The 12,189-nt window shown below is 38.7% G+C and overlaps 1 protein-coding gene across 6 annotated transcripts in view; it reads left to right on the top strand.

The window, feature by feature from the left end:
• Positions 1-12,189, top strand: part of Dip2c (disco interacting protein 2 homolog C) — a 408,243-nt gene that overhangs the window by 208,206 nt on the left and 187,848 nt on the right. For 4 of the 6 annotated variants that reach the window (XM_060372683.1, XM_060372685.1, XM_060372684.1 and 1 more), the window contains exons 2-3: positions 3,226-3,297; positions 4,779-4,946. In XM_060372683.1, the coding sequence (XP_060228666.1) occupies positions 3,226-3,297; positions 4,779-4,946 (240 nt within the window). The remainder of the gene's footprint in view (positions 1-3,225; positions 3,298-4,778; positions 4,947-12,189) is intronic. The other 2 variants (XM_060372688.1, XM_060372689.1) reach the window with 1 other exon arrangement.

Raw genomic sequence — 12,189 nt, forward strand, 5'->3', positions numbered from 1 at the left:
TTTTCTTTAATTTAATTTAATTTTTTAAATTATACTGCTTGAATCTGTGTTGAAGAACTTAAAAATAACAAGGGGCATTTTTCTTGAAATTGATGGTGTTTCAAGAGATCACTTGGTCTGGAACTCGCTGTGTAGACCAGGCTGGCCTTGAACTCAGAGATTGGCCTGTTTCTGCCTCCAAAGTGCTGGTATTAAAGGCATGTGTCACCACAAGAGATTACTTTTAATTTATCCTTGCTGAGGTTAAAATTTCTGCACTGGCTTCTTTCATACTTTATTTGTAAATAAGTGAGTATCTTGGGTATTAAAACATGGAAAGTATGCTCTTTGGGATTTCCTTTGGAAAATAAAGTAATTCTGTAGTCCAAGGCTTAATGTGAGGAACCACATTTTGAAGAAAGAAACCTCTTTAAATACACATTTAGAATCAGTGAAGTTCCTTATTGTCTAAGAAACTTCTATTGATTAGAATTGGCTTTCAAAATAACCTTGAATGATATTGCTTTAGTTTGCATGCTAAAGGAATGTTAGCCAACTTTCTCCAAATTCTGGGGTGGTATGCCTTGTAATGAAAGAAAATAAACCTTTCTGCCCTGAGTTTGTGTGACTATATCCTGAAGAGTGTATGTGTAGCACAGTTCCAGTATTAGAAGGAGAAAAAGGGGCAGCTAGTTGGTTGTTTAGCATGTACTGATATAAAATAAAAAACTACATGTACTTGCAGAGAGCCCTGTGCTTAATGACACTTGGGCATTGGCAATGATCAATTCTTGGATAGAAGCCAGGGAGGAGTCTGGGAGGAAGATGTTTGCAAAATCTACTATGTACAGACTGATAAGTCTGTCTCTGCCAGTTACCCATCAACCAGTTTCTTCATCCTATCTTTGCTATTTTTGTCATTATTAATAATCTGTTAATTTACCTATTTTGTATATCAGCTATCATCTGCCTGTCACCTACTATAATGTATCATAAGTATAGGTGATAATCTGTAGCTGTTTATCTGTATCTTTATTAGTATAATAACCATTGGTTTCAGAAGGCATCAAGATGTTAAAAACTCAACTGGAAAGATTGCTATAAATTTTCAGGGGGAGTTAGTCATAATCTGCAGGACCTCTGGCTATCAGATGCTTAAGTAGTTCTGGCTTTAGAAAATAGCAGTGGTATTTTTAGCCCCAATGCTTTGGAACCATGAATTAGTCTATTCTACAGATGGTGACACTTTGTGGGGGGCACTATACATTGATCTGTTTTCTGACATACTTTTATAAAGTAGTCAGTATGGATTTTCCCCTCTGCTCTCTGCCCTACACATTCACTAAACTGTTAATCTTCTCCCATGTCTGTGCTGATTGTCTGTGCTGCTGCTGCTACCGCCACCAATTACAGTTCTGTCAGAGATAGTCAGTGGTGTTTCTCACTCACTGTCTCTTACTGTGTGAACAAATTTATCAACTCACAGTCCTTGAATGGGAAAATAGCGGGGTCAAGATTGAGTTCTGTAAGACATGGACTATTTCACAAAAGTTTAACACTCTGTTTTTTAGGATAAGCCACATGTAAATAAGTGTTAGACAAATGAAGCATAGACAAGTGAGTTAGTCAAAGGTACTATGGAAGGTGGATCATTATCTATGTTGTGGTTACCCAAAGCCTGGAATTGTCATCCTCCTTGGATAGGGATTGGGAAGAGTCAAACAGGAAATTGTTTGTGGGGTTGTTTTCCAGAGATGAGAATGGACAGGACCATTTAGAGACCTGAGAAAGAATCCACTAGCACAGTCAGGAATGCCAGTGACTCTTCTCAGGACATTTTTAACCCTATAGTGGTTGTGGTGGTGAGGAGGTGAAATTTTGGGGCATTTATAAGAGTAATGCAACAATGTTAGTGATACACAGCTGATGGCTAAGGTTGCAAAGTATAGCCAGATAATGATGCTTGTTTAATCTTTGTCTAATAGTTATACCGATTCCTTCATTCATAATGGTGAAATAAAATAGTTAGCATAAAACCACTTACCAATTGATAAGGGAATATATATTCAATATCTCCCTACTGCTTTATGGCTCACATTTAAATCCTGGTCACAGATTGTTTTTAACCTAAACACAGATGTGTACAATAAACTTTGAACAGTAGAATTAGCCCTCAAACCTGTGAAGCATCACTTGGCCACATAAAGCACATATTAGAGTAATTTCTCCATGCGTAATAATAATTACTCTTTGTTTTCATGGAAGCTCAAACCTTTTTTTTTTTTTTTGTCTTTGAAGAGGTAGGTCAGAAAGGAAGGAATAAAAATCTGAAACACCTTCAAAAATTAAAGGGCAAAAATCAATTTTATAACCCACCCACCCAATTCAAAGACAAAGTCTGTGATACATATGTGTGTATGTGTGCTCGAACGTAAGTGTGTGTGTATGTGTGCATGCATATGTGCACATGTCTACATGCATGTGTGTTTTCTTTTTAAAAACAAAGAACAAAATTAGCATTAGTTTTGGAGTTTACAGTTAGGAAAGACTATTAATATTAATAAATGTTATTTTGCCTTAGTGACCTAATTCTTTCAGAAAGGTCTGACTTCCTTTGATTTCTGTGTATGAGTCTTTGGCTTTAACATTTGAATTTTTATTTGAACACTGAATGTCTTTTAAATCTCTATGGGTACCCTGCTCTTTTGCTTGGTTTTATCTAATGCTTCCTTTGGTCTATTTTTTTTTCTTCAAAATTAGCTTAGCAGTTTAAAGTCCTTGTGACTGACATGCCTGATTAGGGGGGAAAAATCTCATTAATGAAACGTGATGCCTATCTATAATGGCATTGCTAGCTTTCCAGCCCAGACAGTTGTGCAGTCCATTGTTGATTAAGTTAATGAGAGCCCCTGAAGATTGAGCAGGCTTCCTCAATGTAGACATGAAAAAGTTAGCACAGATCTAATTTTGGACTCTTAGGTTGGAAACCCAACCAGAAGGGGCCAGAGATGAACATGTATTGAGCAAATGAGTTTTCATATAACATGAGTGCTATGATTTTTTTTTTTTGAGGGTAAAGGAAAAAATCACAGTAAATGATACACAATGGTTCCATTAAAACTCTCTAATCATAAAGCAAACAAAAGACAGTTACAAGTGTTAGTATATTTTGTCATACTCCATTAAATGACCAACTCTATCCATTGAAACTATCCTGAATGCTTTCTTTTTTCCCTTCTCTTACAGGTGACATTACACAAAAGGGATATGAAAAGAAGAGGTCAAAATTAATTGGCGCCTACCTTCCCCAGCCTCCAAGTATGTAAACCTTGAATAATATAAATTGTCTCGTTTTAAGAGTTAATGACCACATTTGAAAGAGGATTTTCTCTCACTCTGGAATCTGCCTGAAGAGTGTAGATTTGACACTTGTATTCTCCACAACCAATTGTTTTGTGTAATTATTCATAGATTTTTGTGAAAATTGAAGGCATACGTGACTTTTTAAATAACATTCCTAATACAATTTCATAGATATTTCTTCTGTAGGTAGAGATCAATAATATATTGATTTCTTTAAAACACTATAATCATAAAGATAGGAACATTTGTGATTTAAACATGTTTTTTGGCTTGGTGAGTTAATTATTGCTATTGATTTTGGTTTAAATTAATAAAAAGGTTTGAGACAACTAGAAAATGTGATAGCCTGATTAGGAGGGTATGACTGTAAAGATTTGGTGTTTTCACAGGTGACAATAAAATACTCATTACTGATACTTACAAAGTACAAGGTATATACTTCCTGCCATTATTGTTACATGTATGGCTTTGGAGAGTTCCTGTACTTGAGCCAGATTGTACAGAGTTTAAGAAAAAGAAAGTAGAACTACATTGGCATTCCAGCATGAATTTCCTGTGTTACTTGCTTCTTTTAGAGGGTAACCTTGGTATTTGCTAGGCTTTAGGAATTGCTCAAAGCAAATGTGAGCAATTTTCCTCCTTAAGGTAAAAGGCTAGTATACTACACCACATGCTAAAGGTGAAAGCTGAAACTGCAGTTTTTTGGATGAAGCAAAACCTAAAAAGCTTAAAATGCATGTGTACACATCCCAATTCTGTTCTCCAGGCTGTGATAACCCCAGTGTTATAGAAGTGACATGGAAAAAAAAAAAAAAAAAAGAAAGAAAGAAAGAAAAAGAAAAAGGCTCTATGGCTACTGAACTTGATATTAAGAGTCTGCTGTGCTTGTGGTTCTGCAACTTTGGTTTTGCTTGTATCTTTTCATGTGATTTTTAAGGAAGTTGATGTATTAGCTGAGGGTTGATTTCCTGTGGTCTGGCTTGTGAAGAGAAGAAGCATGATTTTATTTGTAAGAAGAAAAAGTAAATAGGCTGGTAAAAAGCTTAAGGGCAAGTGTTGGGGAAGGTATTTCTTCACCTTGGCCTCCCTTGATGTGGTTGTCATAAAGGTGAGGTCACTTGAGTGTTTGTGGGTATCTGCTCTGTCCTTGAGGAAGGCTGCTTGGTTAATTGGGGTCTTTGATGACGCTATTGGATGTTGATTTGTTTGTCATACCAAACAAAAGCGAAACAAGGGCAGTTGTTGGCTTTCCTGGGATATTTCTGTATCCTTCACTGGTTCAGGACTGGCTAGGGGCAGAAGGTATCTGCACCTAGTGGAGCCTTTGGTGGTCTGTGTGCTGGTTTTGCATGGGGTCGGCAGCTCTGCTCAGCGCTGTAACAAATTTAAAAAAAACTAAAGTCTGAATTAATTAGTTTTTTTTCAACTTGTTACAGCAGCGAATGGAGCTGCCGTGGTTCGGTGTAGACTGCAGCCCGGTGAAGGCGTGCCGAGGAGACCTTTCCGCTCTGCCCACATCGGGGTGTGCGACATCCGAGAAGCTGCGGCCCGGGAGCGGGCGGCCAGTGCAGCTGGGAACCGGCCTCTGTTTTACTTTCGTTTCGGTGAGCCTTGCACCCCTGAGAGCGACCAGCCCCTGGGCAAAGGACAGTTTTGGAAGTCTTTCCCCAAGAATAGGGCCGGCACTGAAGGAGCTATAGGTTCCTTTCCCCAAGAGAATACTATCTTGCTCCTTAAGTTTAGAACTTTCGAGAATGGACGACTGTCCTACAGTGAGGGACCTTTCTACATTTCCTGTTAACTTAGCATGTTCTTTCTTACAACTTCTGGTCAGCTGGTTTTTCCTTAAGTGCGAAGATCTTAAGAAAGAAGGATGCATGCATAATAATGAGGTTTTTTTCCCCCTAAAGTAGTTGCACTATTTGTCTTAAAGCCAGATACCTAGGCAGAGAATGAGTAATTAAATCTTGATCCCTGAGATATGCTGAAGAGAGGGTCTTTGAGACCTACATGCTCTTTTATTCCTATTACTAAGGATCAAAATATTATATTTCTTCAATAGAAAGAGCAAAGTAATCTTAGAGTAAATGGTTTCAAGGTTAGGGTCCCTCTGAAAGGTCAGACTTTTTTTTTTTTTTTTTCTTTTCATGTAGGACATTCAAGAAACAGGTAACTTTGTGTGCTCTTTAGTATATTAAAAACATTTAAAACAAGAGCACATATACTGGTAAACTGGATTTCTAGGTTATATTCTGGATTTTACCTCTGGTAGACTGTATTGTTTTAAAATTATGTGATAATAATAGGCTATGGCTTATGGTTCTTGCTATATAGAGCACTTGCCAAATGTGTGAGAGGTCCTAGGTTTGATCCCTAGCACAACAAACAAATCACATAAAAAATTGACTCAAACTTCAATATTTAAAAGTGGGCACCTCAACTCTCTCCCAGCTTGGCCTATATCTGTCTTCCCAGTGACCTTGTTGATAGTTACTATGATCTTGTTGAAATGGACAGAGGATTGAAGAGCATGTGACAGAGTTGGAGGATAGTTGTAGATTGCATTTCAGATTTTCTGATGGAAAAAAACAATGTAAAAAAAAAAACAATGTAAAAATGTAGGTGTTTTGAGTTGTGTTGTCTGCTTTGTCCTCCTGCCTTTACACAAACATGAGCACCGTCCAGTCCTCCTGTGATGTGGGAGGAGGTGTCATGTTTTAGGATGGAGGATGTGTTTCCTGTTACTGTTCTATTGCTGTGAAGAAACACTACAGCCAAGGCAACTCTTATGAAAGAAAACATTAAATTAGGGGCTTGCCTACAGTGTTAGAGAGTTAGTCCATGATCATCATGATAGGAAGCAGACAGGCATGGTACTAGAGCAGTAGCTGAAAGCTTTATATTCTGATATGTTGGCAGAGAAAGGGAGTAGAGGGGGAGGAGGAGCCTGACATGAGATTTGAAATCTCAAAGCCCTGTGACACACCTCCTCCAACAAGGTCACACCTCCTAATCCATTCCAAACAGTGCATGTTCTGGCATATGTGTCTGTTGACTAAGCATTCAAATATATAAGCCTGTGGGGACAGTTCTTATTCAAATTACTCTGCCGTCTAGCAAAAGCATTTTAAAGATAACCTTCTGAAAAGTTGTCACTACATGAGCACCCACTCATCATCAAGCCTTGGGAAGGTAGTAGGAAAAGCAGGTTTTTGTTTGTTGTTTTTGTGTTTTGTTTATGGTTTTTTGAGACAGGGTTTCTCTCTGCAGCCCTGGCTATTCTGAGCTTGCTTTGTAGACCAGGTTAGCCTAGAACTCAGAGATCTCCTGCTTCTGCCTCCCTGAATGCTGAGATTAAAGGCAGGCACCACCATGCCTGGGTGCAGGTGTTTCTAAAATAGGGAACTGTTTCTTGATAAGCCCATGTGGGAAGTCATTCTGTCACAATAGGATATGTATGAAAAACATCTTGTGTTTTCTTTTCTTTGTGTTAATATTTACGGTAGAGAGCTTGTAATTGAATGAACCTGTTTTATTTTCTAGAAAAACGTTAAGATTTCCCTAGAAGTATTCAAAAATATTTCTGAGATGTTTGGGACCTATGGTTATGAATTAGAATGCCATAAAACGAAGTTAAGTTCCTGGAGGCAGAGTTGACAGGCTGTGGTTCCTTCTTGATGAAAATATTCAGGACACAGTGTCTTCTGTGGGATTTTCACTGCTACTCAAGCTGTCATTCTTATGAGAGGAATGGTAGTGATGTAGCTGCTGGAGAAGATCACTTCTCTTGGTTTTAGCAGAATGCTGAGTGCCTACCTCATTTCAGATAGGCATTAGTGTGCTAGAAGCTAACAAGACAGACGAGAATTAGAAGAAATAATAGTTTGAAAATTATTTTATAAGAGAAGATGCTACTTAGGGGAACTTGTTTGACACTTCTAGTTTTTAGTAAGAAAGTGTTTCAAAATGATCCTTTGTTGCCCTCTAAATCAGATCAAATTGACAAAAATAGAAAATAAAGCCAACTACTTACACTGTTCTTAGAGGAGTCTCTGTACACAGTGTAGAGTGTATAGAGAGTCTTTGCTACTTTTAGATGGCTGTTAGTTGGTAACAAGAAGGAAAATTTCAATGTTACTGTAAATAGTAAAGTTTCCCCCATCCAAATACCCACCTCCTTTCTTATAATATGCATATTGGCAAGGTGTTACTTATTACATGGCAGTCATTAAATGTTTCTTGTCATGGAGCTGCTTCTGCAGATTCAGTATTCTAAGCTCATCTGGCTGTATCTTCAGTAGCCAGGTGGATTTATGCCTAACTACAAGGCTGTGGTCAAGTTGGTTTCAGAAATATGTAAATCTGACTAACAAGAACCAGTTGGCAAGTTTCTTGTATTTCCTGCTGCTCTCTAGGGTTCACAGGGGCACAGTGTCTGTTATTAATGAGATTTTATGGGCCCTACTTGTTATTAATGCAGACCATAGATGATCCAGCATGGAGAGTGGGTCGAACAGTCCTGTCCAGCTCTTATACCTCCTGCTGCCATGCCTGGGTTTGTTTTCTCTAAGATGGCCATTTTTTTCCCACTATAGGAATCCTGGGGTTGTTCCTTTGCCTGGACTAAATTTTGTTTAATATTCAGCTCAAATGCCACTTGTTGAAGGATTTCTCACCTTATACTTCTAGTTAGGACAACTCTAGATCCCAGTCTTATTATCTATTTGTGAAATATTTCCAAGCAGTTGTAGTTTGGAATTCTGTCCCTCACCACACAATAGTAAAATGTGAATTGACTGAGGACCTCTCATTCCCTGCACAAAATAAGCACAACTCACTTTCAGGCAAGTACATCTGGTTCCAGAATTTGCATATATCAAGAAGAGGTAGAACAAGACAGTGGCTGATTTCTCCTAGACCTAGTGGGAGTTCTCTTTTCCCACTCCTATACACACTGAACTCCCATCATACCAGTGATTATCGGCAAGGTTGTCCACTGTTGCCTTGCTGCTATAGCAGCAAGAAGGCATTCCTTACTGCTGTTGTAGCCAAGGTTAGTGCCAGAAGCATTCAGTGTTCAGGTGTGCACAGTGTTTTTCCACAAGCCTTCTGCACCAGGCCTCTCTTATCAGTAGTGACATTGCCATTATTTCTTATTTGGATTAATTTAAATGCCAACTGGCCACATTAGTGCTAATCAGTGACAGAAGTAGCAAAGGATTACATGATTTTGGACCTTAACACTTTCCAGTTAATTGAGTTCTATTTACTTTATACAATCCAATTTGCAAACCCCAGTAGCTGATGTTGTCACTGAAGATAGCTGCTCTAATGTGAATGCCTTTACTTGAAGTAACACACTTCAAGTTTGTTGTTGAACAAACTTGTTGTTTTGTGTGGCCAATATGGAGATGGCTTTTCTGAAATCCTCGCTGAAGATGTTCTGCTAGATTATGGAAGAAAAGGTTGTCCATGATTGACAGTTTTCCAGCTGGTGAATTTTGTACCATGGGTGCATGGAAAATGAAAAGCTTGGTCTTTGATTTGAGGATGTAGTGGCAAGTCAGTTGACACTTGCGTATTTTCTCTAGAAAACAAAGCTGGCTGGTTCCTTGCCTGAGCCTGTTATTCTTAGGTTCAGTGTCCATGTGAATGACTGCTGAGCTTCCTCAGTGGCAGGTGCACAGTTTGGTTCTGTTTCATTCTGCCCACAAATATAACCTCATAACTGAAATTCAACTGGTCTCTGGATACTGATGCTGTGTTTGGTCACACATATGACCTTCTTCAAAACAGGCTTAAGGACACACAAACCCATACTGGCAAGTTCTCTTTGCAGAGAAGTCAGATTGTGTCATGAGTCCATGGACACTGAAGGTGAGATGCTTGGTTACCTCTCTGAAATAGGGGAGAGAAGAACTCACAATGGGTATTTCTGGTCTGGGACTTCGCATTCATCTTTTCCAGCTTGAATGGTGAGAGGAAAGGGCAAGTCTCTGTGTTCTAAGTGAGCTCTGTTGTTGATGAGCCACACACAGGTTGCTGCCCTGTTGTCTGTGATGTGTATTCTATCACATGCATATTGGTTTGGTTGGCTGAGTTTCCTGTTATTTTTAATGACATTTAATGAATTGGGTTTCTTGTCAAAGAGTCAGTAGTCCATCCAATATCCTGGGGCTCAAACTGAGTTGAGTTTAGCTACCTAACAGTAAAAATGGTGCCAGTTAGGACTGGATCATGGTTTCTTGTGAAAAATCCCAGTCAGAAGAGAGCACACTTCAACTTGAAGTCCTCAGCCCAACAGTAAACTTTTATCTTATTCAGTAGTATGGAGCAAAATCAGACAAGGCCAGGGAACATGCTTGAGAGTTAGATTACTTGCCTTGCATGTTGAGGCACTCGGCTTAATTCTAAGCACTACAAACAAAACAAACAAATAAAGGAAGATAGCAATTTGATGCAAATATCAAGTTGTCACAGGCTTCAGATCATTCATGCTTTGCTATTTCGTGAGTTCATGATTACAAAACAAATATATGGTGCTGTGTTAGTAGCTATGTTAGTGAAATATGAGATGAAAATAACAGGAGTTACGTAAGAAGTAGGTTTGTATGATAGATACTAAGGGGCTCAGAATGAAGTTTCAATTTTCTGTTTTGTGGTGTCCACATCTATGTTAGTGCAAAGCAAATGTAGAAAATTCTTTACCTGACAATACTTATTGTCAAAATAGGGAATGCTCTGTAATCTGGAAGACAGTGTGAGATGCTAGAAGACAGTGTGAGATGCTAGAAGACAGTGTGAGATGCTAGAAGACAGTGTGAGATGCTAGAAGACAGTGGGGCTTGATTTAGAAACAGTTTTTGACAGTCTTGAAATAAGAAAAATTCTCTAGTTAGACCCCCTTCTCTTGAATAACTCAAGGTTTTCCTTCCTGCCCTGTTGCCTCTAAACTATTGAGCCTCAAATGAGAGACAGATGGGTGGCCCACCTGTGCCTTATTCTTAGGGTTAACATGGGGAATTTTGTGGTGTCTAGAGTCTGTCTGAAAGACACTACAGTGTTTACTCATCTGAAATAGTTGAATTGGTTAGGTACAACAATTGTAATGGAAATTTTTTTTTGGAAAATCTTTTAATGACAAGCCATAAGTAACTGACAAGTAATTAACATTGTTCCTGCTTTTTCTCACTTCTGTCTTCAGATTTCCAAATCTGGTGGGTAGGTAAAGCTTTTAAAGAAGCAGAATTAGTGAGGCAAGGCAAAACTTGGTAAGAATCACAATTTGACTTGGAAGATTCAATTGTAGAGGAAGGTAGGCTACAGTTGTAGGTATCTTCTGTTCAGATGGATAAGTTTTGTGCTCTCTTTTGGTTATCAGAGCCAGAAGTGAGGCATCTAGAATGCTTTGTATGTGGAGGAGAGGTATCTCTGAGAAACTGAGAGAGCCCCCTAGCACAAATACAAAGGCATCTCTGAATGAAGACAAAACTCAAATATAAGAGTGGCATAGTGTTTAAGTTCCACTTCTGTGTCTATATCTCCTCATCAACAAAATGGCAGAAATAACAGTTCATCTGCTGGTTTTAATAAAGTCCTTAAACTAGCGCTCTGAAATGTTACCTGTTGTAAGTGCTTTCAAATTCAGATGGAAAGCCAGGCCTTGGAAAGGTTAAGGAGCATGCCCAATATCACAGATATCAGGGCATGTGGGCCTTTAATAGCAATGTTAGTCTTTTATCCTAGGATGAAATAAAAGCCCACAAAGAAACTATTAAAGAGCAAAGGGATCATATCATACATATAGGAAAGAAATACTGAGAGAGAGTAAAGAATTGTTCAAAAGCCTGTTTTCTTGTTTTGGGCCTTCTTAGTTTAAAGAAAGGAAGAATTTGCTTTCTAGGGGAATAATGGATAGTTTTCTGTTTTGATCAACAAAATGGATTGTACAAGTCTTTGTTTACTGTGTATGTCCCTTCTTCTAATGCATCTGACGTTGTGGGACAGGCTGGCAGACCAACAGACAGGGTCTTACCATGTAGCCCTTGCTGGCCTGGAATTTACTATGTTGTAGATGAGGCTTGTCTTCATCTCACAAAAATCCACCTGTCTCTGCCTCCTAAGTGTTGGGATTAAAGTATTTCTCCACCATGCTCGACAACATCTAATTTAAATCTTATGCACATCCAATTGTGCATAGTCATATGAGATCATAAGTAGGAAGTTCTCCCTGAAAGTTAACTTTAAAGACAGTTTGTTTTACTCTGCAGGTACACAAAGATAGTTGAGGCCAGATCCGACCTTTCCTACCAAAAGTACTGGAAATGCATTTAAATAGAACCTGTCCAAGTCTGATGGTCATTAAAGAGAAGAGAATTTTATTCCGTTGTGCAGAGAAGGGGTATGATATAGCTCAATGAAGATGGAGGGTCCTAGGTTGCTAGTTATATTATTAGAAGAGGCTGTGTGTGCATAGTGGATGCAGATGAGTGTTCTAGGTTGCCAAGTGTGTTGTTAGAAGAGTGTTATGTTAAGAGTTGAAGCCAAGTGGGATCTAAGGTTGCTAAACTATTACCTATGCTTGTTTGCCTTTTCGTGCTTATGGTTCCTGGAGCTGACTTAGTGTTTGGCATATGGCTTGGATGTAGTTGCATCATAAATATTGTGGGAAAAGGGATTCAGTGTTGATGCATGTTTTTCAGTGGATGACAATCAGTGGTTTCATACTCCTCACTGTTGCATTTGAGACTTTATGTGTTTACCCTTTATGTCTCACAATGCCTTCTTTTCCAGTGCTCATGGTAGCATCTTAACTCTCACTGTACTTCATATTGTGAGAATACTGGT

This window comes from Meriones unguiculatus, chromosome 19 (genome assembly GCF_030254825.1).
Source record: "Meriones unguiculatus strain TT.TT164.6M chromosome 19, Bangor_MerUng_6.1, whole genome shotgun sequence".
Taxonomy (NCBI): Eukaryota; Metazoa; Chordata; class Mammalia; order Rodentia; family Muridae; genus Meriones; species Meriones unguiculatus.